The sequence below is a fragment of the Bos indicus genome, chromosome 4 (assembly GCF_029378745.1).
Source record: "Bos indicus isolate NIAB-ARS_2022 breed Sahiwal x Tharparkar chromosome 4, NIAB-ARS_B.indTharparkar_mat_pri_1.0, whole genome shotgun sequence".
NCBI lineage: Eukaryota > Metazoa > Chordata > Mammalia > Artiodactyla > Bovidae > Bos > Bos indicus.
Genome location: NC_091763.1, coordinates 79301018 through 79328229, shown reverse-complemented (window position 1 = coordinate 79328229; position 27212 = coordinate 79301018). Strand labels below are relative to the sequence as shown.

The following is a 27212-nucleotide window of genomic DNA, read 5'->3' as shown; positions in this document are numbered from 1 at the left end:
GGACCAAGGACTACCTATCAGGGGGCTGGGGTGGGGCCTGGACTAACAGGCGGGAGTCTCCGTGCATCTCCAGAGACAGAATGAGGCAAAAAGAGGGGCTGGGAGGCAATCATCCCTGGGCCCCCACATTCTGGTACAGGACTCAGAATTTTCTCTTCAACTTGGCCTTCCCAGTCATTATGACAGCATGCTGTGTGTGTGTGCATGTGTTTTAAGTCACTTCAGTTGTTTCCGACTCTTTGTGACCCTACGGACTGTAGCCTTCCAGGCTCCTCTGTCCATGGGATTCTCTAGGCAAGAATATTAGAGTGGGTTGCAGTGCCCTCCTCCAGGGAATCTTCCAGACCCAGGAATTAAACCCGATTCTCATGTCTCCTGCGTTGGCAGGCAAGTTCTTTACAATTAGAGCCACCTGGGAGGCCCGTGACAGCATGTTAGGCCAGGCCAAAGTATAAAATAGTTTATTTAACAGTTTCTTAGTCTGACTTAGAGCTGCTAAGAATTGAGCTACACAGCACGTGGGCCCTCGTTTATACTCCCGCAGATATCAGAAGGCAATCCCGACAGGGACTGGACCTCCAGATTTTGGCAGCTGGGGTCAGTTCGATTTATTCCCAGGTTGGAACACAGGATTCCAAAGCAAACAGGCATCCCTTCAAGTGGACCAGACAGATGGCTCCCAAGCTCCTCGGGGGAGACATTACGGATGCTTTCAGAACCCCTACAAGGGAAGGCCATGGAAACAAAGGTTGGTAAGCGCATTTCATGTTTTCTTAGTACTTTAGGTAAAGAATGGTTCATTTTGATTTGGTTCTTTTTACTCATTTCTCAGTTTCTTAAGGTTTTTCAAGCATTTCTGATGGCTAAAAGCACAGTGATAGGAATCCTGGAGATGTTCTGAGCTCAGCCCTGGCACACCCTCAGAATGAAGGGGTCATCTTTATCTCATGATTCACAAAGAAAGGAAAACAAGGGACCAGTCAGCTGCTTAGGAACTCTTCTTTTGTGAGGGGGCACATCACAGGGTTTTGTGGGATCTTCGTTCCCTGACCAGGGATTGAATCTGGGACCCTGGCTGTGAAAGCACCGTCAGGGAATTCCCTACTGAGTAACAGTTGACATCACTGCAGATGCCTCAGCTCTGCTCAGAATGCAGGTGATGGGTGAAGTGAATCATCAAGACAATTAGGCTCAGAAAGGAAATTTAAAAAAAAGGGAAGAGAAAAAAAAAAAAGAAAAGCAAAACCCAGCAAGAGCTGTTTGTTGCTATACAACAGAAAGGATGAGAAAGAAGAGAATGTTAAAAGTGTGTTATATAATCTCTTGCATATTTGCAATAAACACAAAGACAAGACTGTGACTTATCTGATAAGGACTGCAGTCTGAAAAAAAAGGATGCCAACACTAAATGACCAGACTAAGTTTTATATCTTTCACATTGCAAAAGACTCAGGCCACGTACCTACAGTCTAAACCCAAAGAGAACTGAGGCATTTGTTGAGGGAAAAATATTCTTTTTCTAGTATTCAAAAACCATTTGATTATTTGCCTGTCAATGGCCTTAGCACTTACACTTTTATCTGACAGTATCTCAGAAAAAAACTTTTTTAATTTAAATTTATTTTAATTGGAGGCTAATTACTTTACAATATTGTATTGGTTCTGCCACACATCAACATGAATCCATCACGGGGGTACACGTGTTCCCCATTCTGAACCCCCTCCCACCTCCCTCCCTGTACCATCCCTCTGGGTCATCCCAGTGCACCAGCCCCAAGGATCCTGTATCGAACCTGGACTGGTGATTCCTTTTTTATATGATATTATACATGTTTCCACGCCATTCCCCCAAATCATCCCACCCTCTCCCTCTCCCACAGAGTCCAAAAGACTGTTCTATACATCTGTGTCTCTTCTGCTGTCTAGCATACAGGGTTATCGTTACCATCTTTCTAAATTCCATATATATGCGTTAGTATACTGTATTGGCAGAGAAGGCAATGGCAACCCACTCCAGTGTTCTTGCCTGGAGAATCCCAGGGACGGGGGAGCCTGGTGGGCTGCCGTCTATGGGGTTGCACAAAGTCGGACACGACTGAAGCGACTTAGCAGCAGCAGCATACTGTATTGGTGTTTTTCTTTCTGGCTTACTTCACTCTGTATAAAAATTTTTTGGTGACCTAAAGTAAGCACAAAAGACAGACTTCTAAAGAAAATTCTAAGGGAAATTTTCATAAATAATAACGAAGCAGGACTAGTCATACTAAAACACAGCGAGAAAAAATCCAGACCATTTTGGGTTAGATAGTCCTGGAATACGAGGGAACTCTCTGGCCTAATGAGTCCCCAAATTCTTATCCCAAGTTTGTTATCTGAGGAATTCTTAGGTTTGGCTCTCAAGTGGTTTGCCCATCTAATTCATTTTTCTAGTTAATATGTTTTATAACAAAAATTTTTAATTAAGGAAAGGAAAAGCTGGGACTAAACACAGAGGAAAGAGTGTTAGAACTGTCCAAAAACTGAGATGATTTCATTCTTCTTAAGAATGAATGCCAACCTAGTCCTCCTCTGAACACAGCACGTGACTGGCTTCAAGAAAAAGTGAGTGGCTTCAAGAAAGGTTTGAAAAATACAACAATTTCTCTCAAGTTTTAGAGGGACTAAGAATTCATCTAGTCAGGAACCCAAGGAAGCTCTCATTACACCTCACACCCACTGGTGCCTAATTTAAATACCTAAGGCGAGCTGCAGTCCATAAGATTGCAAAGAGTCAGATACGACTGAGCCTGAGCGACTGAACTGAACTGAACTGAAGGTTGAGTTCTCCTTCTTACAGTAGCATTTTGGCCAGCTCTTGCTGTCAAATTAATTCTCGTTATATTGAGCCTAAATCTGTTTCCCATTGGGAAAAAACCACATCTACCTTCCACAGGACAATGACCCATCCACAAATAGTTGAAGATGGTCATCATACCCTGAGTCGTCTCTGCCCACCTGCAACCCCCATATCTCTCTTCATTGGTTCTATCGAACACTATTAATGAGGCACATTTGAAGAATCTATTTCTGCTTGATCCAATCAGTATATCTTTAGAAACCAAAGTCCTGAGCTAAGTGGTATTTTCCTGAAACAATGAGAGCATGATTCTAATAAAGCGTACTTCTATTTCTGTAGTTGAGAATCCCATGAGCTAGTTTTGGTGGCAAATCTCTAGTGTCTAGTAAAAGTGAATTTATAGTTCATTAAAGTTTCTATGTTATTATCATCATTTTTAATCTCCTTGGGGTGATTGTAGGGTTTTGATTTTGGGGGATCTTTGAGGACCTTGATTCATTCAGTCATTAACTGGATTTGAAAATTCTTCATAAACAACTTTGATGATAATTGCAACTTTGATGATAACTTTGCTGGAAAGAAACAAACATCAAATTGTTAAGCAAAATGGGGCCAGGGGTTGAGGGCAAGCCCAGCAGCCTGCTTCTAGAAGCAGCTCCTTGCTCATGTCCAACCATGCCTCATCACCCACCCAATGACTACATCTTTTAACTGCTGTTTAGCGCAACCATCACTCTCTGTCTTGGCCAAAAGTGCTTATTAAATATTTTGCTGAGGACCCAACATATATTTACTGCATTTTAATGGCCAATCAGTCTAACAAAATTGCCAAAGAAAATATCAGCCTGGTCCAGCGTGATGTTTTTCTTGGTGAGCCCAGAGGGTCCCAGTGATTACTATTTTATCTTGAGATAAAACAGCAACCTTTTAACAAGATAGTTTCCTCTAGAGTAGAGTTGACTTTTTCCACCTGTCATTTTCAGTTTGCCCCATTGGAAGGTACACAATGATATCACCATCTTCAATTTCCCAGCCCTCATCCATCTTTTGTGTTTGCTCAAAAGTTTCTGATGTTGGTTCACAGTTCCATGTGTAAGGAATCTCAGTCCCCTGACACTGGATAAACCTATCTGCTCGAAAGATTTTGTCACTCCACTGGCTTTGGATCTCCTTTGCCAATGGTGATCTTAATCCCTTTTCAGCTGGACAGGCATTTGTCTTCCTTTTCCTACTGTCTGCACCCCCAGTATATGGGCCACAAAGAATAGGACACTGAGCATGCACATACATGCTGGATGTTAATTTTATTTATTTTTTGTTTTTGGATATTAATTTTATAATTGCTTCTAAATGTAGAATCTTAAAAACAACCTAACCCACTACCTACCTTTTTTTAAACCAAGTACAGAGTACACTGAAGTCTAGAAAGGCTAAGAAACTTATCTAAGGCCACTAAACTGGTCAGTGTGTTACTCTGCTACTAATTAATTACACACAAATACAAATTCTCTTGTTGTAAAGGGTTGCTTGGCATATACAATGAGCTTGGCCTTTAGACTTCTTGTCTCTTAAACGTATGCATTCTACCATCCCCAACTTCACTCACCTCACCTCTGCCCCCAGCATACAGTCTCTCTCTGTCTCTGTCCCCATCTGTCAGTCTCTGTTTCACTCTGGCAAGGGGAAAATTACCTTCCCCCAACACACACACATTTACTGCATGTATCTCTGAAATCTTTTTGAGTATCTCTGAAAGTAGAGATAACTCATCGTCACAAACATCAGACCCCTTTAATCCAAACAGAGGTGAAAGTCAGATTTCCATCTAGGGCTGATTATCTTGACTCAAGATAAAACTCATGCACTCATCCAAAACACGCTTTTGTCTTTTGCTTGAGAGAAAATATGTGAAACTGATTATATTAAACGGGCTGGAAAAGACACTGGAAGGAGGCAGAACACTTGGAACTTGAAACCCTGAGCTCTGGGTCAGCACTCCCACCCTGCACGTCTGCGGTTATTTACTACTTCTGCTTTAAGCTGTAGCCCTCCACATGGAGACACTCCAGGATGAGACTTCTCAGGGTGGAAACAGCCAGCAAGACAGCCCCTTGGCATGATACCAAGGCACATTACCAGCTACAGAGACATAGCTCGGACTTTACATCTGAATTTCCTAAAGGGCTGGATAAAAAGCACGAGGCTCTGTATTGGGAGTTCCTGCCAGGGAGTTGGGGGTCACCCAAAAAAGGCATTCTGACTGAGCAACCACAGCTTCTCCAAAAAACAAGCAACAACTATGCAGAATATAGATCCCGATGGAATTCTTTGGTAAAGTTAGACTATAAGTCATACATACAAATGGTGGAAAGAAAGTGCATACATGTAGACAGGTAAGAGGGATACCCTGGTGGCTCAGCAGTAAAGAATTTACTTGTAGTGCAAGAGGCACTGGAGCTGCGGGTTCCGTCCCTGGGTGGGGAAGATCCCCTGTAGGAGGAAATGGCAACCCACTCCAGTATTCTTGCCTGGAGAATCCCATGGACAGAGGAGTCTGGCGGGCTATGGTCCATGGGGTCACAAAGAGTTGAATACGACTAAAGCAACTGAGCACACACGTAGACATATCTGGCCTGCCTCCAGTACAGTGGCTGGTGAGGCAGGTTGAGGATCTCAGAGGGCTTCTGGGAAAGGGGAGGCACATTCCTTAGAACTCATAGTTTAGAGACGACACAGGGGAGGAAAAGCAAAATAGCTCATTTTCTAGCTTGCTCTTGTCTTTGTGTTCATTTGAATGAACATGCCCTTGGGACCAGGAACTGAAGGTACATCAGTGACTCAGATTAGTCCCATCTTCCAGAGTTTCCAGAGCTAGGCTCCTCTGCCCATGGAATTTCCAGGCAAGAATACTGGGGTGGGTTGCCATTTCCTACTCCAGGGAATCTTCCTGACCCAGGGATCGAACCTGCGTCTCTTGTGTCTCCTGCCTTGGCAGGTGAATTCTTTACCACGGCACCATCTGGGAAGCCAACATCTAGACATGGACCCACAAATGAGCTACTGTGAGAGGATTATGTCCATTTTCCCTGAACAGAATCTCATCTGAATCACCATTTAAATATAAAATTTGGTCAACCTCTCAATCTATTTTCTTTGTCCAAGCCCACATGACTTCATACTGTGAATATTTAGTCTATGCATTTGTCCAAAACAGTCATACCACTTTTGGGGGAAAAATGGTGACAGTAGATATATGGACCAACTTTCTGAGGATGCCCATGTGCCCACAGAGGGCAGAGCTATCAGGCACTCTGTTGAGAAGCACCCAGACAGCAAACTTGAGTCCACAGCCCATGGAAGGTTGCAGAGCCCATGCACAGAGGGGAGGTGGTGGGGAGCCAGAATGACAAGCACTTCCAAGGGGCTAATAGGGTTAGCAGTAAGACACCCTAGGAAGGCAGAACTGTACAAGAGAGCTTAAAATCTGCTGTAGGTTGGCCATTTCTCATAAAATTAAACATAGAATTATAAATTAAAATAGAATTACCATATGACCGAGCCATCTCACCCCTAGAATTAAACCCTAAAGACCTGAAAATAAATGTTGAAACAAGAAACGAGAGCTCATAAAAACACAATAGTCAACAGGTGGAAAACATCCAAACTGTTTCCACAGATAAAAGGATAAACAACATGTAGTATAATCAGACAATGGGACTTGATTTGGTGATAAAAAGGAAGGAAGCCTTGACACATGTTACAGAATGGATGAACACTGCTAAGTGGACAAACCAAGATACAAAAGATCATACATGATTTCTTTTATACAAAATGTTCAGAACAGGCAAATAATCCATAGAGACAGAAAGCAGATTAGTGGTTTTCAGGGGCTGTGAAGGAAGAACAGTGCTTGCTTAATGGGTATAGTTTCCTCTTGGAAGGAGGAAAATGCTCTGGACTGAGGTCGTGTAATGGCTGCATAAAATTGTGAATGAGCTAAATGGCACTGAATTGAACACTTTAAAATGGTCAAAATGAGTATGCCCTCTCTCACCACTTCTATTCAATATAGTCCTGGAAGTCCTAGCCAAAGAAATTAGGCATGAAAAAGAAATAAAGCGTGATGAAATTGGAAGAAATGAAGGAAACTGCATCTATTTATAGATGAAATGATTTTATGTATAGAAAACCCTAAGATTCCACCCATAAAACTATTAGGACTAATAAAAAGTTTAGCAAAGTTTCAGGAAACAAAATTAATATACAAAATCAGTGTTTTACACACTAACAATTACCCATCTGAAAGAGAAAGTTAAAAAGCAATTTCATTTACAATAGCTTCAAAAACAATAAAATACTTAGGAATAAATTTAAAGGCAGTTACAGGAGGAACTTAAAGATCTGTATACTAAAATCTATAAGATATTAATATTGATGAAAAAATTAAAGAAGACAAATAAATGGAAAGACAGTCTATGTTCTTGGATTGGAAGAATTAGTACTGATAAAACACATGTAGTACCCAAAGGGATCTATAGATTCAGTGCTGCTGCTGCTGCTGCTAAGTCACTTCAGTCGTGTCCGACTCTGTGCGACCCCAGAGACAGCAGCCCACCAGGCTTCCCCATCCCTAGGATTCTCCAGGCAAGAACACTGGAGTGGGTTGCCATTTCCTTCTCCAATGCATGAAAGTGAAAAGTGAAAGTGAAGTCGCTCAGTGGTGTCCAACTCTATCGACCTCATGGACTGCAGCCCACCAGGCTCCTCCGTCCATGGGACTCTCCAGGCAAAAGTACTGGAGTGGGGTGCCATTGCCTTCACCAACAGATTCAGTGCAATCTCTATCAAAATTCCAATGGTATTTTCCACAGAAATAGGAAAAAAACTTGAAATGGATTAAAGACACCAAACTATAAAGCTCCTTGAGGTAAACACAGAGAAAAAGCTTCTTAACACTGGCCTTGGCAATGATGTTTTGGATATGATACCAAAAGCACAGATAGCAAAAGCAAAAATAAGCAAGTGGGAGCATATCAAACCAAAAAGCTCTGTACAGCAAAGGAAACAAAATGAAAAAGCAATCTGCTGGGTGGGATAAATTATCTGCAAACAACATGTCTGATAAGGGATTAATATCCAAAATATCTAAGTAAGTCATCCAAGTTGATAGCAAAAAAAAAAAAGATCCCAAAATAGTCCAAATTAAAAAGATCTAAATAGACAGTTTTCCAAAGAAGATATACAAATGGCCAACAGGTACATTAAGAAATATTCAGCATCACTAATCATTGGGAAATGCAAATCAAAATCACAATGAGATATCACCTCACACCTGATAAAATGGCTATTATCAAAAAGACAAGAGACAACAAATGTTGGCAAGGATGTAGAGAAAAGAGAACCCTGGTGTTGAACAGGGAGAACAAGGAACTGTTGGTGGAAATGTGGTACTGCCATCGTGGACAATAGTAAGGCGTCTCCTCCAAAAAAAAAAAAAAAAGGAATATTATTCAGCCATTAAAACAGAAAATTCTGCCATTGTGACAAGATGGGTGAACCTGGAGGGCATTAGGCTACTGAAATAAGTCAACAGAGACAGGAAAATACTGTACGGTGTCACTTGTATGTGGAATCTAAAAAAAAAAAAAGTAAAGTGAAACTCATAGAGACAGTAGTAATCTTGTTGCCAGGGTCTGTGGTCTCATCACAGCACAATAAAAGGCAATGGAGGTGATTAGATGTGCTAATTAACTTGACTCTGTTAATCATTTCATAACATATATGTATATCAAATTATCACATCATATGTTTTAAACATTCCTGGAGGAGGGCACTGCAAGCCACTGCAATATTCTTGCCTGGAGAACTCTATGGACAGAGGAGCCTGGTGGGCTATGGTCCATAGTGTCACAAAGAGTTGGACACAACTGAAGAGACTTAGCACGCACATATGCACGCATGCTTTAAACACACACAATTTTATTCTTCCATCATCCCTCAGGAAAACTGGAAAAAATAAAGTGGTCAAATGATAAATTTTATGTTATGTGTATTTTAACACTTTTTTTTTTTTTTTTCTTTACAGACAGCCCTGCTGCCACTGAGTGGATGAACTGGCTGAGCTCCCAACCAGAATGGTCCTTTGCAGCCTCCTCACCCCTCTGGCTAGGCTGAACTGCGCATGCCCGTGCTCTCCTGCCTCTGAGCAGAAAGGCTAGTTCTAATGAGCTCAAGTGTCAGCGCACTATAAATTACGGCAAGGGGAAAAAAAGAAACAACTTGATGCATGGCTGAGGATCTAAAAGAGGAATGTCCACCATTGTTTGTGATTATGGATCACATCACAATCTAATAGCAATTTTTATTTAATCAATAATTTCCATGCTGAACAGACAGGCCTGTTACAGAGAATCGACAGGCAGGTACTGATAGCAAAAAGCCTCGTTATTAATCTTTCCTCTGCCGGCTTATCAGCCAAACTACTGTAAAAGGCACCACCAAGATGGATTTTAGAAAGCCACTTTTCTCCTTTTGCACCCCCTCCCCCTCTTTCCCTCTCCCATAACAGATCGTGTAATGGAGACTCTACATTTATTTGAGTCACCTGGGGCTTGAGCGGCATAAAAAGGCAGTTCATATTAAACAATTTCACAAATCGGGAGGACCTAGACCATCACTCAGGGTTAGCCATTATAGGCTAATAAATCATACTTTCTCTTTGAGTTGTCAGTCGCTGAAAAGCTTTGTACAAACGTTGGCATCTGTAATTCTGTAAAGGCTTTTCATCTTGAAATAAGATGCTCTGGACTGATAACTAGAATAATCCCCTCTTGATCAAGAAAAAAAAAAAAATCTGCATTTTAACAATTAAAGCTCCTGCCAGAAGCCAAATGACTCAGTACTGAGACTAGAGCGAAGTTATCTCCACTGAACACCAGGAGAATACAGCCAGAACAGTGTTTTCTTTGCAGTTTGTTTGACTGCTTTATCTGGCCAGTAGGAACTGTACCATCTCTGGCCTACTTGTCCAGGAGAGGGAGGCCCGAACACTTTCACTGCCCCCTGGAAGGATTCTGGTGAAGATCTGCTCTTCCTGAGCCAAGATTCTCCTGCTTGTCCTGGAGAGAAAGCGTGGCTTCTTGGGACGAACCACCCACAAGTGCTGATACATGAAGCTAACACCCAATAAACCGCACAGGTGAGATGGGGTTGGACCAGGTGTGTCAAGAGACCTCCCCACCCCCGAATCCTGTAAAGCAGACAGAAGAGGGCACGTATACAGTTTTCTTTTCCTGACTTGAAAGACATTTCCAGAACTTGAGATCATGTATCCATAACTAGAAAATAAGGCAGAGCAGAGAAACAAAACAAAGAAAACTGGTAGTAGTCACTATCACTCCTGCTGCTGCTGCTGCTAAGTCGCTTCAGTCGTGTCCAACTCTGTGCGACCCCATAGACGGCAGCCCACCAGGCTCCCCCATCCCTGGGATTCTCCAGGCAAGAACACTGGAGTGGGTTGCCATTTCCTTCTCATGCATGAAAGTGAAAAGTGAAAGTGAAGTCACTCAGTCGTGTCTGACTCTTAGTGACCCCATGGACTGCAGCCCACCAGGCTCCTCCGCCCATGGGATTTTCCAGGCAAGAGTACTGGAGTGGGGTGCCATTGCCTTCTTTGAGTCACTATCACTACCTGGGTGTTAAACTTTGATTAGCACCAAAGCAAGCATCTTCCAAAAGTGATCAGAGATCACTCTCCCAACACACTGATCAATCTACTTTAAATAGAGACAACAGGATTTTGGGCGCTATAAGTAATGAGCCCGGGCCACTTACAAAAGAGACAGGGATTCCATGAGTCACCTCCCAGGTGCCCAGTTGGCAACTGGAAACTTCAAACTTCTCTCTGAACAATTTCTACAATGTCCATGTTAGCTGTGAAAACGCTGAAGTATCTCTAAACTCTCCTTCCAAGTTTTAAAAAATAATTCCCAATTCAAAGTCTTGGTTCCAGCTCTGCCCCTACCCTACTCCTGTCTTCTTCAACACAGCTTTGCAAAATTCAGCCCTCATCTTTTCAAAGCTCATGCTGGCTCAAGCTTTCTTATCAGAAACATCAATTCTCCTTACTCCATCTAGAATAGAAGTCAGCCGGCTCATCTAGCAGTCAGGTCACCCATGAAATGTTGCTTCTCCGCTCCATAACCTTACTTCCCACTACCTTTCTCCTTGCAGACACACTCTGGTTCTATCATCACTGCATTACTTACCATTCCTCAGTCCCAAAGCACAGAATGAGTCATTTTGTGTATACGACAAGAAATGTCCATCCTTATATAAGCCACTTCTAGGTAAAACTCTCCCATACTTTCTGCACCCATTAACTTCTTTCTGCTATCTTTTCCACATGGATGCTCCAGCTCCTCCCCAAAATGGTCTTTCCCTTTTTACATCCACTTGCTTTTTCAAGATAATATTTCAAGCACCATTTCATAGGCGACCTGACTGCTAGATGAGTTGTCTGACTTCTATTCTAGATGTTTCTCTCAGTCCTTCTTCTGTCCCTTCACTTTACTTTCTTTCCCACTGCTCTGTCTTCCCAATACCTGGCCCTGTCTCTTCCTGAACGGCCTGCCCTGTATGTTCTCCTAACTTAAAGGGATAGATTTAGAAAGATGAGTGTCTCAGGTTCTCAACGCCAAGTCCATAAGTCTAACTTGCATGAAGCTTTTGTCTTCTCAATACTATGCCTGAAATTTGTGTAGTGGCCACTATATGGCAAAGATGCATTGTAGCTGGTAAGAGCCTACAAAGGTGAGGGGGCACAACCAAATTACCAACATATTTATATATTCTTTTCTTAGTCTAATGAAAAACCTTAATCTCTCCATTCTTCAGTTAATTAGGCTTTTTTATTGCTACTTCTGGGTTTTATTCGTCCTTATATTTGAATAATGCTTTAGAGTTTACAAAGTACTTCCATCATATGATCTCATTCTATCCTTACAAATAAAAAATTAAAAAACTCTGTGAGGAAAATAAGATAGATATTATTATCTCCACTTTACTGATGATAAACTGAGGATTAAAGTTGTTGAGTGACTTAAAATCAGAAACAGTTTTTTGGTAGTGGGTGTGTGCTCAGTCGCTAAGCCCTGGCTGACTCTTTGCAACCCTATGGACTGTAGCCTGCCAGGTTCCTCTGTCCATGGGATTTCCCAGGCAAGAATACTGGAGTGGGTTGCCATTTCCTTCTCCAGGGGATCTTCTGGGGATAAAAAAAGTAAATATCCAACATACCATCCAATACTCTCTCCACACCCCACTCACTGGTGAATGCTAGTTTTACTGGTAACTGGCAGGGGTGGGGAGGTGAGGGTGGCTTAAGTTTAAGGCCTTGGCCTAAGCATAGTCTTTTAAGGATATGCCACTTACAATTCTCTTCTCGTGCGAACATTAATCGTTCTAGAAATGAAAAAGAAAATCTATCTGTGGCAGTATTTAGCTAATCTCAGAAAAACGTAAATGTCTCTGAATCTTCAAAAACTCCTTGCACTAGAAAATTGCTTTCTGTTCCTGGAGCTCTGTTTTATGTCAAAGTGGGAGCCTGATCTCCAACCCTGCTTGCCATGATCTCAGAAGCTGAAGTCTGAATGACTTCCTTCAGTCTGCAAGAAAAAAAAAAATAGTGATGGAATTTCTCCACTAAGACAAAGGGGCTTGGCTGGTTTGGGGACTGAGAACTACTGAGTGTGCCTAACCTTAGCAAATGTGGTTTTAAAATAAAATTCTGCCAATTTATGCACAACATACAACATATACCCCATACGTGCACACACATGAATGCATATACACACAGAATATATATAAATGTAATATATAATGTCCATAAATATTATATATATGTAATACAAATATAATCACCTTTTGCTGGAGACTATTTAATGAGGTTATCTTTTATTTTTAATCCAAACATCCTAAAGCAGGGGTCCCCAACCTGTTAGGAGCCAGGCTGCACATCGGGAGGTAAACAATGGTGGGCAAGCAAGAGAAGCTTTGTTTGCTGCTCCCCATGGCTTGCTCCCCATGGCTCACATTACCACCTGAGCCTTCCCCTGCTCCCCAGTCTGTGTCTTCCACAAAACTTGTCCTTGGTACCAAAAAACTTGGGAACCACTGTCCTAAAGTCCATTTAAACAGGATAAAACTTATCTTTAATCACAAATATACTTTTTTTGTTTTGCTGTTTTCTTTTCTTCCCACACTGCAAGAGAAAAGATTAGGGCAGTAGAAGGGTGATTCTCCCACTCCTGGGGAACATTTGACAACGTCTGGAGACACTTTTGGTCGTCACCATGGGGCATGGGCACTCCTCGCATCTACTGGGCAGAGGTCAGCAATGCTGTGAACAGGCCTCCAAGGAACAAGAGAGACCTCACCACAAAGAACCCTCTGCCCCCAGAGAGTTGAGACGTGCTCAAGTTGAGAAGCCTCGGTTTAGGGCAACCATTAAGGAGAACTTTCAGAAGGATGTTAGCACAGATGAACACATAATAGGATGAGGCTGTAAATCTCAACACAGAGCAAGCAAGTCCAGTGAGGGATCTGGAGTACAAGAAAGGGACCCACTTCTCCAGCCCTTCTCTCCGAGGTTTCATGAACTGGAGCTCCAGTCAGTATCTTTATGCAGTTATTCATTTCATGATGATATACCAATGTAAACACTGCCCAAATACCAGCCTAAACCAAGTTTTTATGGGCAATGTGTACCCACTTAGCAGCCAGTAAATATCTTCACACTTCACTTTGGTGGTATGGAGAATCACTAACATTTTATTGAGTCTAATTTTAAGCTAATTCCCCCAACTGTTTAATGAAGTAAATACTATTATTATTCTTGTTTCACAGAGAAGGAGTGTAACATGGCTGGAGTGGAGAGCAGGCTTCGAAGCCAGGCCTGTCAGCTTTGAAACGCACATTGTACTGTAGCAGAAAAGTGGTCAGCCAAAGTTTCCTAGCAGATACGGTGCTGTTTATTCTTACAAAATCACCACCATCATCCTCATCCTCACCATCATCACCAGCATCTTCACCACCATCATCACCATGATCACCATATCTCAAAAGCTGACCTCCACATATGGTCTGCTTTACGTTGACCTTAACTGTATTTCCAAAATTTCCCAGAAGCCTTTCTAGATATCCTTATACCCTTAATCTTCTTCTGAGACCCTAGAATCACAACAACACTCTACAGCTTCATTATGTCTAACCTTACATTGTTTACTATGCTTTTATGTCTCCTTGTCTCCCCCTCCCAATGAGAAGGACCATTCCAGGAAGGTTCGGCCCAAGTCCTGCTGGCAAGGTGCCCACTACTAAGCTGGGGCAGTGGGCAGCAAGAAAGCTGTGCCTAGGCCCTCTACTTGAGCTGCTGTTTGTCAGCACATACTTTTTCTGACAAACAAGAAGATTCATGATTTCAGCAAAATCTGCAAGTAAACTTTAGCAAGGTAGGCAGCCCAGCCCAAAGTGACATCATCTTTTCCTGTATAAACTGAGTCCATACACAGAGTCCCAGGGGACCAATTACTGGCAGAATCCAGAATCTCATCTAAAGTATCATTCAGAACTGGTCAAAAAGCTTTTGATAGGAAAATCCTTCCCAAATGGCAGAAACACTTATTTGGATAAAGGTTTTGATGAACTATTTCAGGAGGTATAAAATGGCTGGACAAATTTAAGAAAGCAACTAAGAAATTATTTGACACCAGTTATATCTTATTCAAAATATGGATTTGCTATTCTTCATTTGTGGGCTAAGGCACATTAGTAAAGGGGAAACTTTAATGATTCAATAATTACTCAAGTAATTAATATACCACCCTTAGAAAAATTAACTACAATTATTCTGGAGGGGACTTAATCTACAGAGATGGCAAAGACCCTGGGAAACAGATGGTGAGTACCTGCCTCCTGTGAAACCTCATCCATGGCAGGCTATACTTCCTTACCCCCTACTTCCCCAACTCAATGTGGGGGAGAGCACAGCTCAGCACCCCAGGAAAGTGTGGGAGAGCACAGCTCAAGATCACAGGTGGCTGCCAGCCAGTAAGTTGGTATCTGAAGTGAAACCTGTCTGCCATCCTTATTTTAAGGACTATCCAATCGGAATCCTTCATTTGCTTTAGGAAAACAACAGAGGCTGGGGGAGGTGAACTATCTCAGGAAGTCCCATCTGTCAGATCCACAACGGAGGAAGAGAATGGGGTCTCTAGCTTCAGTCAAGTGCACATCTCAGCTCAGGAACAATGAATATAAAATAAGCCTTAGAGCTAATATGCGGAAGCCACAAAACCCAATGGCACCACTCCTCACCCCTCCCCCATGCCACCCTGCAAAACACACACGTACATAAAACAAAGAGACGTGTAACCTCTTTGAGACCCTCTGTCTGTTTCTCATTAGGGCTGCTGCATGTGATCTCTGTTTGGCCTTGGACATGGGGGACAGCACTTATTTTCACGGCTGTTTCACAGTATGATAAGTGAGAAAATAACGTTCTAAGGGGTCAAATGGTTCCAGGGAGGTCACCTCAAGGGTCAGGGCAGAGATGGGGCTGCCACTCAGAATTCCGCCAGCCCCAGGAGGCTCTCACTGGTGGGCCACACAGCCCTCTGTGCCCCCTACTCGGTATAATCTCCTGAGTGTCTTTATGGGAACAATTTCTGCAGGTGCAATTTAGGCAGTAACTCTAAAAAGAATGTGACCCTTGGGGCATGATTGTCGAAGGATGACTTTGAAGTTGGTAGCTCTTCGTCTACATTTTCCATGCAGTATTTCCAAATAATTAGAGTAACTAAATTAACTAGCAACTCCATGTAGAGAAAATAAGATCAAAATCTTCACTCGTTCATTTGAGGTTTTATGTGCACACAAAACTAATTTCTGTCTCTTATCAGAGACCCTGATCACATCCTAAATTCAATTTTCTCTTAGGTAAAGATATACAATGCAACTTTAGCAAAGGGATCAAAATTAGCTGGAAAATATTTAAAATGCAAATTTGGGAACATGGTATTAATATGAAAATAATGTCTTCACCACATCGTAACTCTTCCTGGCGTTTCTACAGATGCATCAATTCTTTACAGATTAGATGTGCTTCCTTTATATCTACATCTCTATGATATTAAGAAGAAAGTCTTGCATTTTCATGCTGCTGATGTATAGAATTTGTGTTCCAATGGCAGCAAAGATGATTATAGCTGTGTTCTTCTGATAAAGAAAACTTCAGCAAGCTTTTAAAGATCAAAATTTGCAGCATATGAAAGCATTTAAAATCCAAGTAGGTGGCTAATCGTATAAAACGGTGCATTTTTGACACCATGCTTAAAAGATACAAATGAAGGAGTGCAGTGACATACATGCCACCCAGATGAAGCTAGGGGGCTAATACAAACACCTCTCACATTCTCTGCTGTTCGATCTCACATGCAGGAGACAGGAGCCCCCACAGTGTAACTGCCAAGGCTCTCCCTGCAGGATTATTCTGGGCGGATCAGCGTGGGGAATAAAACTGTTAAAAAATAATTTGATCTTTTTAAGACTTTTGAACAAATATTATATGTATTATTCTTTAAATGGAAAAGAACTGGTTGGAGGGGTGAAATAGAAGTTAAGGGAATGGCAGTGAGAGAGCAAACAGGTGGGCATTAGTTCTGATGATTATATTGTCTTCATTCTTCTGGATTCCACCAGTGATATTTTTAAGCATAACTAGAAGCCTGACAGGGGTGACTCACACCAAGGTACACGTTCTTCGTCCTTCACATATATTCCCTTTCCTTCTTTTTAAAAAGCCTCTCAAAGCATCAGTGGTACACACAACGCCATTCAGAAGCAAACAACCTGAGACTAACTTAGGCAGCAGGCAACGCATATTGGATATTTTTCCATTGTTCAAGAGCCAAAGCTGGAACTGTCTTTCAGGACAGAATTAATACAAGAGGGAAATGGGTCTTAGGAAGTTTTGGAAGCCTCTCTCATCTCTTCCAGAACCCAGGCCAGCAGATAGAATTTGAGTTGTTTTACACAGCAAAAAAACTAAACCAAACCAAACCAAAACAAAAACCACATGCTGTGAACCAATATTCTACAACTTTCAGAAACATGTAAGATTAATGTGTCTTGGAATATCTAATGCACAACAGCAAAAAGAGAATTAATTCATCTGAGATTAAAGGGGAAGTGTGGACTTTTCACATTGTTTTGAGATGTTAGAATATGTGTCTTCACATGTCAAGGTAAGAGAAAATGCTGGCATCTTGGCAAATCATTAGTAAATTTGGTCTTAATCAAAAGTACTCTAAATTAATTTTTGTACTCTATGTCCTTCTTACTGTGTTATTCCTACTTTAACTAAGAAGGGAGCAAAGTACACTAAAAACCAGCTAACAAAAAAATACGTCTATCTTCTTAGCTTCTGGGCATAGAAGTAAATTTATGACAAATTTAATACTAGCTGGAGAGTCATGGAGCCCAATTATAATTATCTTGCTGAGAAGAGAAATTAATTAAACATCCCAGTGATAAAGACCTCACAGCAAACCTGGAATCAACACACCGTGGGAGACGGACAGGGGCTTGAAATAAAGGAGAAGGGAAGGCAAAGGCAATATTTAGCCCATCTGTTCGGACAGTAATGGACCAGGGTCATCTTTTCAAGAGAACACGGAGTGCAGTACACTGAAAACGAGACGACCTGGTGGGCAAAGTCGGCTGAGTCCCTAATTCTCCTCTTCAACTCTGTGATTTGCTAATGCGAAACACATGTCTCCCTTCTGCACCAAGTTCAAATGACTCTGGAATTCCAACCGTGCAGCTCAGCGACTGAACCAGAACAAGGGGAGAACTTGTCAGGATTTAAGAGCTTTCAGCAAAGCCCTTCAATTGCAGCCAGCACCCTATTCCACGGGAGGATATCAATTATAGATAGTGACTTGCTTTCGCAGGCAGTCGGGACTGTCAGACACTAGATAGACAACCATGAAGAATCATGAATCTTTCTATTAACTGTAAGAGGGGGAAAAAGAATGGGTTATGGCTATAAATAAGGCAGGGCATCAGAATGGTTTAACACCTTGCCTCTTGGTTGTCGGGAGCATGAAAATGCAACTAATTCACAAAATGTCCTCTCTCCAAGGAGAGTCGCAGGAGCGCACACAGTTCATACTTCGTTCTGCCCCTATAAAACTGGGTTCTGCCACTGGTTTTTGGCCCGACTGCCACCCAAGTAATTAGGTGGACTTGAACTAGCTATTCATTCCATTGACAAAAAAAAAAAAAATACACCAGGCCACTGCTGAAGTTATCAGATTCACCATGAGCAGGAAGGCACTTATTATGCCTGCTATGCGAAGGAAAATCAATTTGAACATACAAGTTTGGAATTTCCGCACGCCAGATAACAAGTAAAAAGGTATGGAAGAAGTGGTATTAAACCAGCATCCTTATTTATGTTTTTGTAAGTTAAAAATGTTAATTTCACTTAGCTAAGTTTCCTGAACTCCTATAATTAATCTCAGACTAAAACTAATATCACAAAGCGAATATATTGGGTAGTCTCCTACTCCTGACACAAATTTCTTCTTGCCGATTTGAAGTTAAAAAGTGTCACTGCATGTGTCATTCACTCCCTAGTTGTAATAATAAAACAGATCATGGTGGCCATTTAATTGATTGGTGAAGCAGCCTTGCCTTAAAACTACTCAGAACTCTCTGTTAAAGCATCTTTCCTACCTAAAACCTTTTGTGAGATTAGATAGAAGTATCTGTGATATCCACTGTCTTTTAAAAACTTTCCTGTGGCATAGAAGGCATGGAGAATATGCAGGTATCACCACAACCCAAAAATGTTACATTAAAACCAGCCTCTAATGAAGAACACGGTTCCTTTTAAATGTAGACTTAGAATATATTCCTATTGCCTTTCCCATTTGATAACAGCTGGACCAAAATCAGGGTAGTCCTTGGAAAAATGACTTGTCCACAGAAAAGGCACCATGAGACTGAGTCCTCTCTCAGAAGGACGTTTTAAAGGGCAAGCAGCACTGCCAACAGCTCGTTTATGACGACAGGTTTTGTACAAATAGTTCTTCCCAAGTACGCTGTTCACTCACTCTATCACTGAGGGTATTCTTGGCCTCTTCCCCTCTTCGGGATTATTTCCCCATACTAAAAGAAAAATTCCAAACTTTTTTTTCTTCTTTAGTGTTACAATGTCTGTGGTTTCTATTAAAACAGTCAGCAAGAATAAAAGGCCATTAAGTCAGGCTTGGCTTAAAAATAACACTTGCATCAAATTAAAGAGCAGGAATCAAATTAAGTTCATGGAAAAATCTGGAAATACACCCTAATTAAAAACATTTGACTTTTAGTTTCTTGCTGGCTTGAAGAAATCTAGAATTCTCTCTATCCTATTACAAGGAAACATAATTAAAAAAGAAATGGGGAGGAGGGACCCAGATGTCATGTTAAACCCTCAAAATGTTCTATATATGATGGACTTTAAAACCTGGTAAACCATGTATTTGACCCTATAATGTAACTGCTGATAGCTCAGCTGGTAAAGAATCCGCCTGCAATGCAGGAGACCCCAGTTCGATTCCTGGATCAGGAAGATCCTCTGCATAAGGGAGAGGCTACCCACTCCAGTATTCTCAGGCTTCCCTTGTGGCTCAAATGGTAAAGAATCCACCTGCAATGCAAGAGACCTAGGTTTGATCCCTGGGTTGGGAAGATCCCCTGGAGAAGGAAAAGGCTACCCACTACAGTATTCTGGCCTGGAGAATTCCATGGACCGTATCATCCATGGGATCGTAAAGAGTCGGACACGACTGAGTGACTTTCAATAATAATAATAATAATAATGTAACTGCAGCATGTGCATATATTAGCAGATGGGCCAGGGTACAGAAGACACTCTTCAAAAGCCCAAGCAACTGACATATATACATCACTATATATAAAACAGATAACTAATGAGAACCTACTGTTTAGCACAGGGAACTCTACTTAGTGCTCTGTGCTGACCTAAATGGAAAGAAATCCAAAAAAGAGGGGATATATGTATTCGTATAGCTGATTCAGCAGAAACTGTCGCAATATTGTAAAGCAACTATACTAAAAAAAAAAAAAAAAAGCCCATGCACGCAGCATATGAAACATGGAGGGTGTGTCAGGAATTGTATAATCTTAGTGTTTTAACGGGCTTCCCAAGTGGTGCAGTGGTAAAGAATCCACCTGCCAAAGCAGGAGATGCAAGGGACAAGGATTCAATCCCTGAGTTTGGAAGATGCCCTGGAGTAGGAAATGGCAACCCACTCTAGTATTCTTGCCTGGAAAATTCCACGGACAGAGGGGCCTGGTGGGCTGCAGCCCACGAGTCACAAAGAGTCAGACATGACTGAGCTGAGCGACTGGACACAGTACAGCGCACACAGCACAGTGTTTAAATGGAGGAGAGTTATCAAGTGAAAGGAATAGCCTAAAAAATAAAAAGTGTAAAAGAGAATGGAGTGGGTATATGTATGGTACGTCTGAGTGACAGGGGAAGGGAGAGGAGGGGATCCCAAAGAAAGCTACTCCATCAGATTTTCTGTCGTATTTAAAGCTTACAAAAGGGTTCCACATGGCAAACCATCTTTAATGCCTTAATGCAGCCCTGTGCTTTGACATTGTTTCATCCCTGATTATCTAAATGCCCTTCCATCTCAGCTATTCCTGGTCCCATTTGCCAGGGAGACTCCACTGGTCTGAGAAAGTACCAAACAAAGATGAAGCACCAGCTGAGGACACAGGGCTAATCAAGTATGCGCGTGTGTGTTGGGGTGGGGGTGGTGGTGGGGTGCCCTGCATTTTCTGAAATAACAGGCAGGGGAGCAAAGCAGAGACTTCTGAATCTGGTGTGGGAAGAGAAGGTGAGGTTCTCAATCTGACCACGCTGCAGTTTCCAAAACATACATCACTATACACATTTTAAAATACATATCACTTTTTTCTAATAACTATGGGCCTGCAAGAATTAGCTTCAAGCCAAGAAACTGTGCTAATGGCTTATCCTGAACCATTACCTACTTCTCATAGAGAATGCTAACTGCTGTCTTAAATAATGGGAGAGTCCTGAAGTGGTGAGGGTGAGGACAGTAAGGCAGAAAGGAAAAAAAGAACTTTCCCCACCCCTCCGATTTTTTTTTTTTTTTTGTATTGTTACTGGGACTTGGCTGAAATCAAACTTGGTTAAAAGGTTAATAATAATTCATGTCCAGCTTACTATGACTCAATAACCATCAAAGTCGCTAACTCAAAATAGTGTTTTCTGGCTTACAGGATCAGAGTCATTACACTGTATTGAAGACTTTATTGAATTTTACACTAAGCTTTAGCTGACTGAACAGGTCAAGCACCATGGCTCAGAGTTTTCTTTCTTCTCAGAGAGTCATAAAGCCCCCGCCAGTGTGCCAGGCCACTAGCTAAGAAAGCTGACTCAGCTTGGGTCAGGGGAGCTGAGGCCACAGGAAAGGTCACCTAGTGGTAAGCCCCGTCCCCAGCCCCCTTCGCTCACATGCACCAGCTGCTCCTGGGTGTCGAACTCTCGAGAACAGCCTTCCCAGTGGCAGTTTGTCTCATAGATGACTTCGGGCTCCTGTTTGCTTTCATCTTTGTCCCCTTCCTCCTTCACCAGGGTTGTTCCTTCTGGCTGTTCCTGAAAGGCAGGGAAGGGGGAAGCGAGGAGATAGAGGGGGACAAAAATCAGACACAGTAGAAGGGCGGATAAAAGGAGAGACTTGATGAAGGCTTGTCTTCCTCTAGATGCAGTTTTTTGGGGGGAATTAAAATGGAGCCCAGGTCTAACAACTGTGTTTGTGAATTGAAGAAACCAGAGATGGAATCATTTTTGTGCCTTTTTTTTTTTTTTTCAGATTTACCCAATACACCTTCAGAGGTCATTAACTTGTGATTAAAGACAATAATCCAAACCAGAATATTGATGTGATGGTGAGGCCAAACTTTGTTATCCTGAGTACGAAGGTAGAAAAAAAAAACCCAAAAAACTAAGATGTCATCTCTTAAGAAAAGCAATCAAACTAGGTCATGTAGTCTTTACCCAAAAGACTGGTCTTTCTCTTTCAGTTAAAGTCTTTTCAGCATATTAATTTGTTTATTCTCATAGTCTGGAATTCAGGGAAAGGGTTTACTGCTAATTCTAATTGTGTTCTCCCTGCAATTGGAGGGTGTGAGAGGCACTCTGTGGATGTTTACAGGGATGATGTCTCCTTGGTTCAACTTCTGGTCTCCAAGGCTACACTCCCTGCCCAGGAGCCACAACATCTAAAACTTGGCAGCATAGTCTTTTCTAGGCTTCTAAGGCAGCTTTGCAGAAATGAAAAGACAAAGAATTTCCAGAATTCTGGGAGATGATTAGGTATGTAAATTCAGGATCTGACCTGCAGTTAGATGGCAAAAGCTGTATACAAGTGTTTATGTATAATTAACAAAATGTAAGAGCAAACGCATGACACCCATGCATTCCATCTTTCAAGTGCTCCCTGAAAAGGAAACATGGGCTTAAGTTTGGGCTAAAACAGCCTGACAATTTCAGGGTCCAGATTCTGTGCACATCCGGACTCTTGTCCAATCCTTATCTCAGGCACTGAATTAATATTCATTGAGCTCCATATTGGGCACAAGGAACCTGAAAGATAGGGTGATGGGCATAATCTAAATATTTTTGAAACTGAGACTCAGGATCTCAGTAACAGCAGAGACTAAACTGAAACTTAAACTTGTACTTTCAGGACTTTGGGTAAAGAGCCAGAATTGAAGTAACCTTAGATTAGGTTAGCTGTGGCGGGATCCCTCTTGGCTCTATAGGGTCTCCTGGCCAGTGGGAAGTGGCAAAATAAGAACAAGAAAGAACATGATCATTGTGGAGAATTTCCTTGGTCTGCCCTGCTCGGGCTGAGAGCCAGGCACTCGTAATTCAGGCCCAAGATCAGAGCCATAGCCTGAAGTTTGTTCACATCCCTGATCAACAACAAATGCATCCAACCACTTACTCTATGAACTCAAGTATCTACCCCACAGAGCTGCCTGCATTTTTGTGTGTTTGCTTCTGAGCTGGAGAAACAGAGTCAAATTCCAGACCTGGCCATCTGTCAAACACGTGTATACAGCCAAGGCCAAGAACACAGCAGACAAGCCGAAGCTGTGAAAGGCACCAGGCTAGGTGCCTGAGTCAGGCACCTCCCTCACCTGCTGGCCCCGTGGCCCTGGGCTGGGGAGGTCTTCATCTGGTTTGATCTTGGAGCGTTTGTTGTGCACCAGGTCCCCCGTACTGCTCACTGCAGACTCACTCGTGGGCTTGTTCTGCAGGTCACATTGGCAGGGACAGAGACAAAAATTAGATTCTGACCAACGAGCAGGACCACAGCCAAAACACACAACTCGAGACTAGCAGGCTTCTTTGGCACTAGAATGATGACAGATAAGGCTCCTATTTCCAGGTAGCAGAGTTTGGAAAATGTGTTCACAGCTAGGATAATGAACTTATTTACAAACAGAAATCGCGTTACAGATGTAGAAAACAATCTTATGGTTACCAAGGGGAAGGGGGTAGAGGGATAAACTGGGAGACTGGGATTGACATATACACACTGCTGTATATAAAATGGGCCTCCCAGGTTGCAGAAGTGGTAAAGAACCTGACTACCACTGTAGGAGACATAAGAGATACGGGTTCGATCCTTGGGTTCGATCCCGGAGGAGGGCACAGCAACCTACTCCAGTACGCTTGCCTGGAGAATCTCATGGACAGAGGAGCCTGGAGGGTTACAACCCATAGGGTTGCAAAGAGCTGGAACAAGTGAAACGGCTTAGCAAGCTCGCATTCATATGTAAAATAGAACTAGTAAGGGCCTACTGTGTAGCACTGGGAACTCTACTCAGTACTCTGCAATGACCTCTACGCGAAAAGAATCTAAAAGATATATGTGAACGGATTCACTTTGTTGTACACCTGAAACACTGTAAATAACTGTACTGAAATAAAAATTGGAAAAAAAAAAAAAAACTCAGGATATTCATGAGGCATTCATGAGGTGTCTCCTTGTTTTTAATCATGAGTACCAACTCCTGGTGGCTTTTCAAAGCTAGTGGAAAACAGCTGGAATCCTGGGTTTAAAAGAACTCCAACAGTCCAGCACACAGGGACTGAAAGACAGTAATCCATTCAAGGGATGTATGTTTACTTTATTTATTAAACTTTTTAAAAGTTTATTTATTTTCAACTGAAGGATAATTGCTTTACAGAATTTTGTAGTTTTCTGTCAAACATCAACAAGAATCAGCCATAGGTGCACCCATGTCCACTCCCTCTCGAACCTCGCTCCTATCTCCCTCCCCATCCCACCCTTCCAGATCGTCACAGAGCCCCTGTTTGAGTTCCCTGAGTCATACAGCAAATTCCCACTGGCGATCCATTTTACACATAGTATTGTAAGTTTCTGTATTACTCTATCCATGGGATGTATGTTTATTGAATGGACAGCAGACCACACAGGGTCAGAGGGAAGCCAGATCAAGCAGCTTTTCCACCAAGGATAAAATGACTAGTGGAAGAAGCTCTTGTTTTCCTGAGGAGCACATACATGGCACAGTCACCAAACCTGAAGACAGAGAGCCTGGGTTGGGTGGACAGGCTGCGGTATGGAAGCTGTGAGGATGCTATGGCCTGTGCGCATCCGAGGCTGATGTGGCCCCATGGCTTTCCTCTGTGGTTCCCAAGACAAACCAGGTCATCAAGATGTCTCTCTCACCTGTGAGGACTCGGAAGGGCCGGAGCTGACCTGGACGGGGTTCAGAACTGTAGGGATTCCGGGAATAGGCCTCTGGGTCGGGAAAGTTGGGGCGGGGTGGATGAGCGGAGGGCTGTGTCCAAAGGCTGAGCCTAAGCTCTGTTGTCGGCTTAGGATCTGCTGATGCATGTGGAGGGACACGGGCGCCGAAGGGTAGGTGAAGCTCAGGGCAGGGCTGCAGGTGGGAAATAGAGGGAAAACCATCATTCGCATGGGATGCAGAGACCAGCTCACCTCTATATCTAGTTTTTCCTCCCCAGGTTGCATCAGGGCTGTGTGTTCAAATTAAAAAGTGAAAACGATGATTGACCAACATGTCAAAACTTCCTAGAGAAAGGTGATGGCTTAGAGGGGACATATGTGGGCATGTGCACAGATACGCAGACCTAAGATTCCGCACAACGGAAGCAAAAGGCATCAGCTCAATAACGCTATTTATTGCAATAACAAACTTTATATAACAAAGAGAATGGGTGACTACATGCTTTATAGGACTTTTATCGGCTCCTCATCCTGTAAGTCCCCACGCAGGGAGCAATTCTTTTCATCTCGGCTCACCCTGCACACTTTCATATGTCTCCAGATCTTATTACAAGAGGAAAGAAAATCAATTGGTTAAATGTGTTTTGAACACCATGCTTGTCATATCACTCATTTGTTTGTAAAGATGGAAAGCTTGGTTCATCCAGAATGCCACCTAAAGAATTTCCATCAGTGCCGTCTGGTTACAGAAGCTGATGGATTAACCTCTCCCAGCTGAAATCGGTGATCAATGAGCTTCAATGGAGCAATATTCCAATGGGAAAGCATCGCTCCCTCTTCCAGCTAAAGAGCACTCAATGTCTATTAACGTCCATTATACATGCTAATGCCTGTCACCACTTCATTATGCCCGAGTATTTCCCAGGCTACCGGAAGTTCTGAGGAAGCCCCACGATGACCTAAAGATTTCTGGACAAGTGGGCAGTGCCAGATTGTTTTCTGCACCAGCATAGTTTAGGAATCCAGTCCTCTTAAGAGAATGAAGTGCTCTTGAGGAATTTGCTGATGACTTTAAAAAAAAAGCACCAAACACTGTAATTGCATTCGTGAAAATTTCTTCCTTTAAAAAAAAAATACTCTGGGAAAATATATACATACATAGATCTTTTCTCCATCCTACTGTGTAAGATCCAGAAAGAATCAAGGTTTCTTGCAAAGTCAAAGGTACAATTCATGAAAATTTTCCAATCTGGTGGGTTAATTACTATTGCCGTTGAGCGCATTAACTGAGAATATAATAATTACAATAACAAAATTCAAACCATTTCAACAACTTTAAGTAATAATGCTGAAGATATACTCACTTCATTAATGTGACTCCACATTTTGCCCATTTGACTACAATCCATAAAAAGCAATTTCAATGGGATTACATTACTATTATTCCTACAGAGAACCTTGCATTACAATAGCTTGCCCATTTAAGACTGAATATCATTAAGAATACCCTAGGAGAATTTCATGGGGCTTGGAGGAACCCTCCTTTCATTCTGTATTGTGTTTCTTTAATAAAGGAGAGCAGAAACCTGGTGAAAACAGTCATTGTTCACAGTAAGTTGGGGAGAAATCAGTAATAATATTTCGCTTTTGCAGCGCTATAGTTTCTGCCAGTATTTCCGAAAGCAACCATGAATGATTACAGCAAGACTTAGCGAAGGTAGCTGTGCGGATGATTGATAGGGCATTAATCAAAAGATGCATATCTGCCTCAGAATTTGTTCACAAGCTTTCTTCTAATAGCTGATTTCATGTTCACTGAGCTCTATGCCAGTCTGTCCAATTTATTTTTTGGTGTACAAGCCATTCATCAAAAAACACAATGATTTAACCCTCCCATCCCCCCCTTTCTTTTGGTGAATGGGTATTCCTAAGTGTAACTACCTCATTCTGTTCATTAAAAAAACAAAGAAAAACTAAAAGATCCCATTACCTATATATTTACAATGTGATATGGACTCTATCCAAAACTCCATGTGTCTCTTCTGAGTTTCAGGAATCTGAATGATCAGGTAGGCTTAGTAAGTGGGCCCCTTGGGTCATGTACACCTCTAATTCTGGGGGGCCCAATATTGGGAAGCTCAAAAAAGTTAGGACCCAATTAATAATCAAGACGGTTAGAGGTAGTCTTTCCTGCCTTTCACAAGGCAGGAAATGCCCTCAGTTGTGTATATAATGCAATTTACAACTGTTAATAGCCAGATAGGATAGGTCCATTTGTACTTTTAAAAAGCTGTAGAAGAAAAAAGGCAGGGCCAGCATTGGTGCTGCAGTGCCCTGTCCCCAGGAGTGAAATCTCTGACCTCAGCAGATGTAGGAAGGGCTGCAAGACCTTTCAACCCATGTGGGTTTTGTCCCTTTTGGGGCTGCATTTTCACTGTTCAAACCACAGGACAGGAATAAACACTGGTCAAAATCCATGT

General features: G+C 42.2%; 1 protein-coding gene across 5 annotated transcripts in view; it reads right to left on the bottom strand.

Annotated features, from left to right (window-relative positions):
• The window catches only part of GLI3 (GLI family zinc finger 3), a 318095-nt gene that overhangs the window by 54841 nt on the left and 236042 nt on the right, over positions 1-27212 (bottom strand). For all 5 annotated transcript variants that reach the window (XM_070788049.1, XM_070788047.1, XM_070788050.1 and 2 more), the window contains 3 exons: positions 24712-24925; positions 23150-23263; positions 21459-21599 (listed from right to left, as the gene is read on the bottom strand). In XM_070788049.1, the coding sequence (XP_070644150.1) occupies positions 21459-21599; positions 23150-23263; positions 24712-24925 (469 nt within the window). The remainder of the gene's footprint in view (positions 1-21458; positions 21600-23149; positions 23264-24711; positions 24926-27212) is intronic.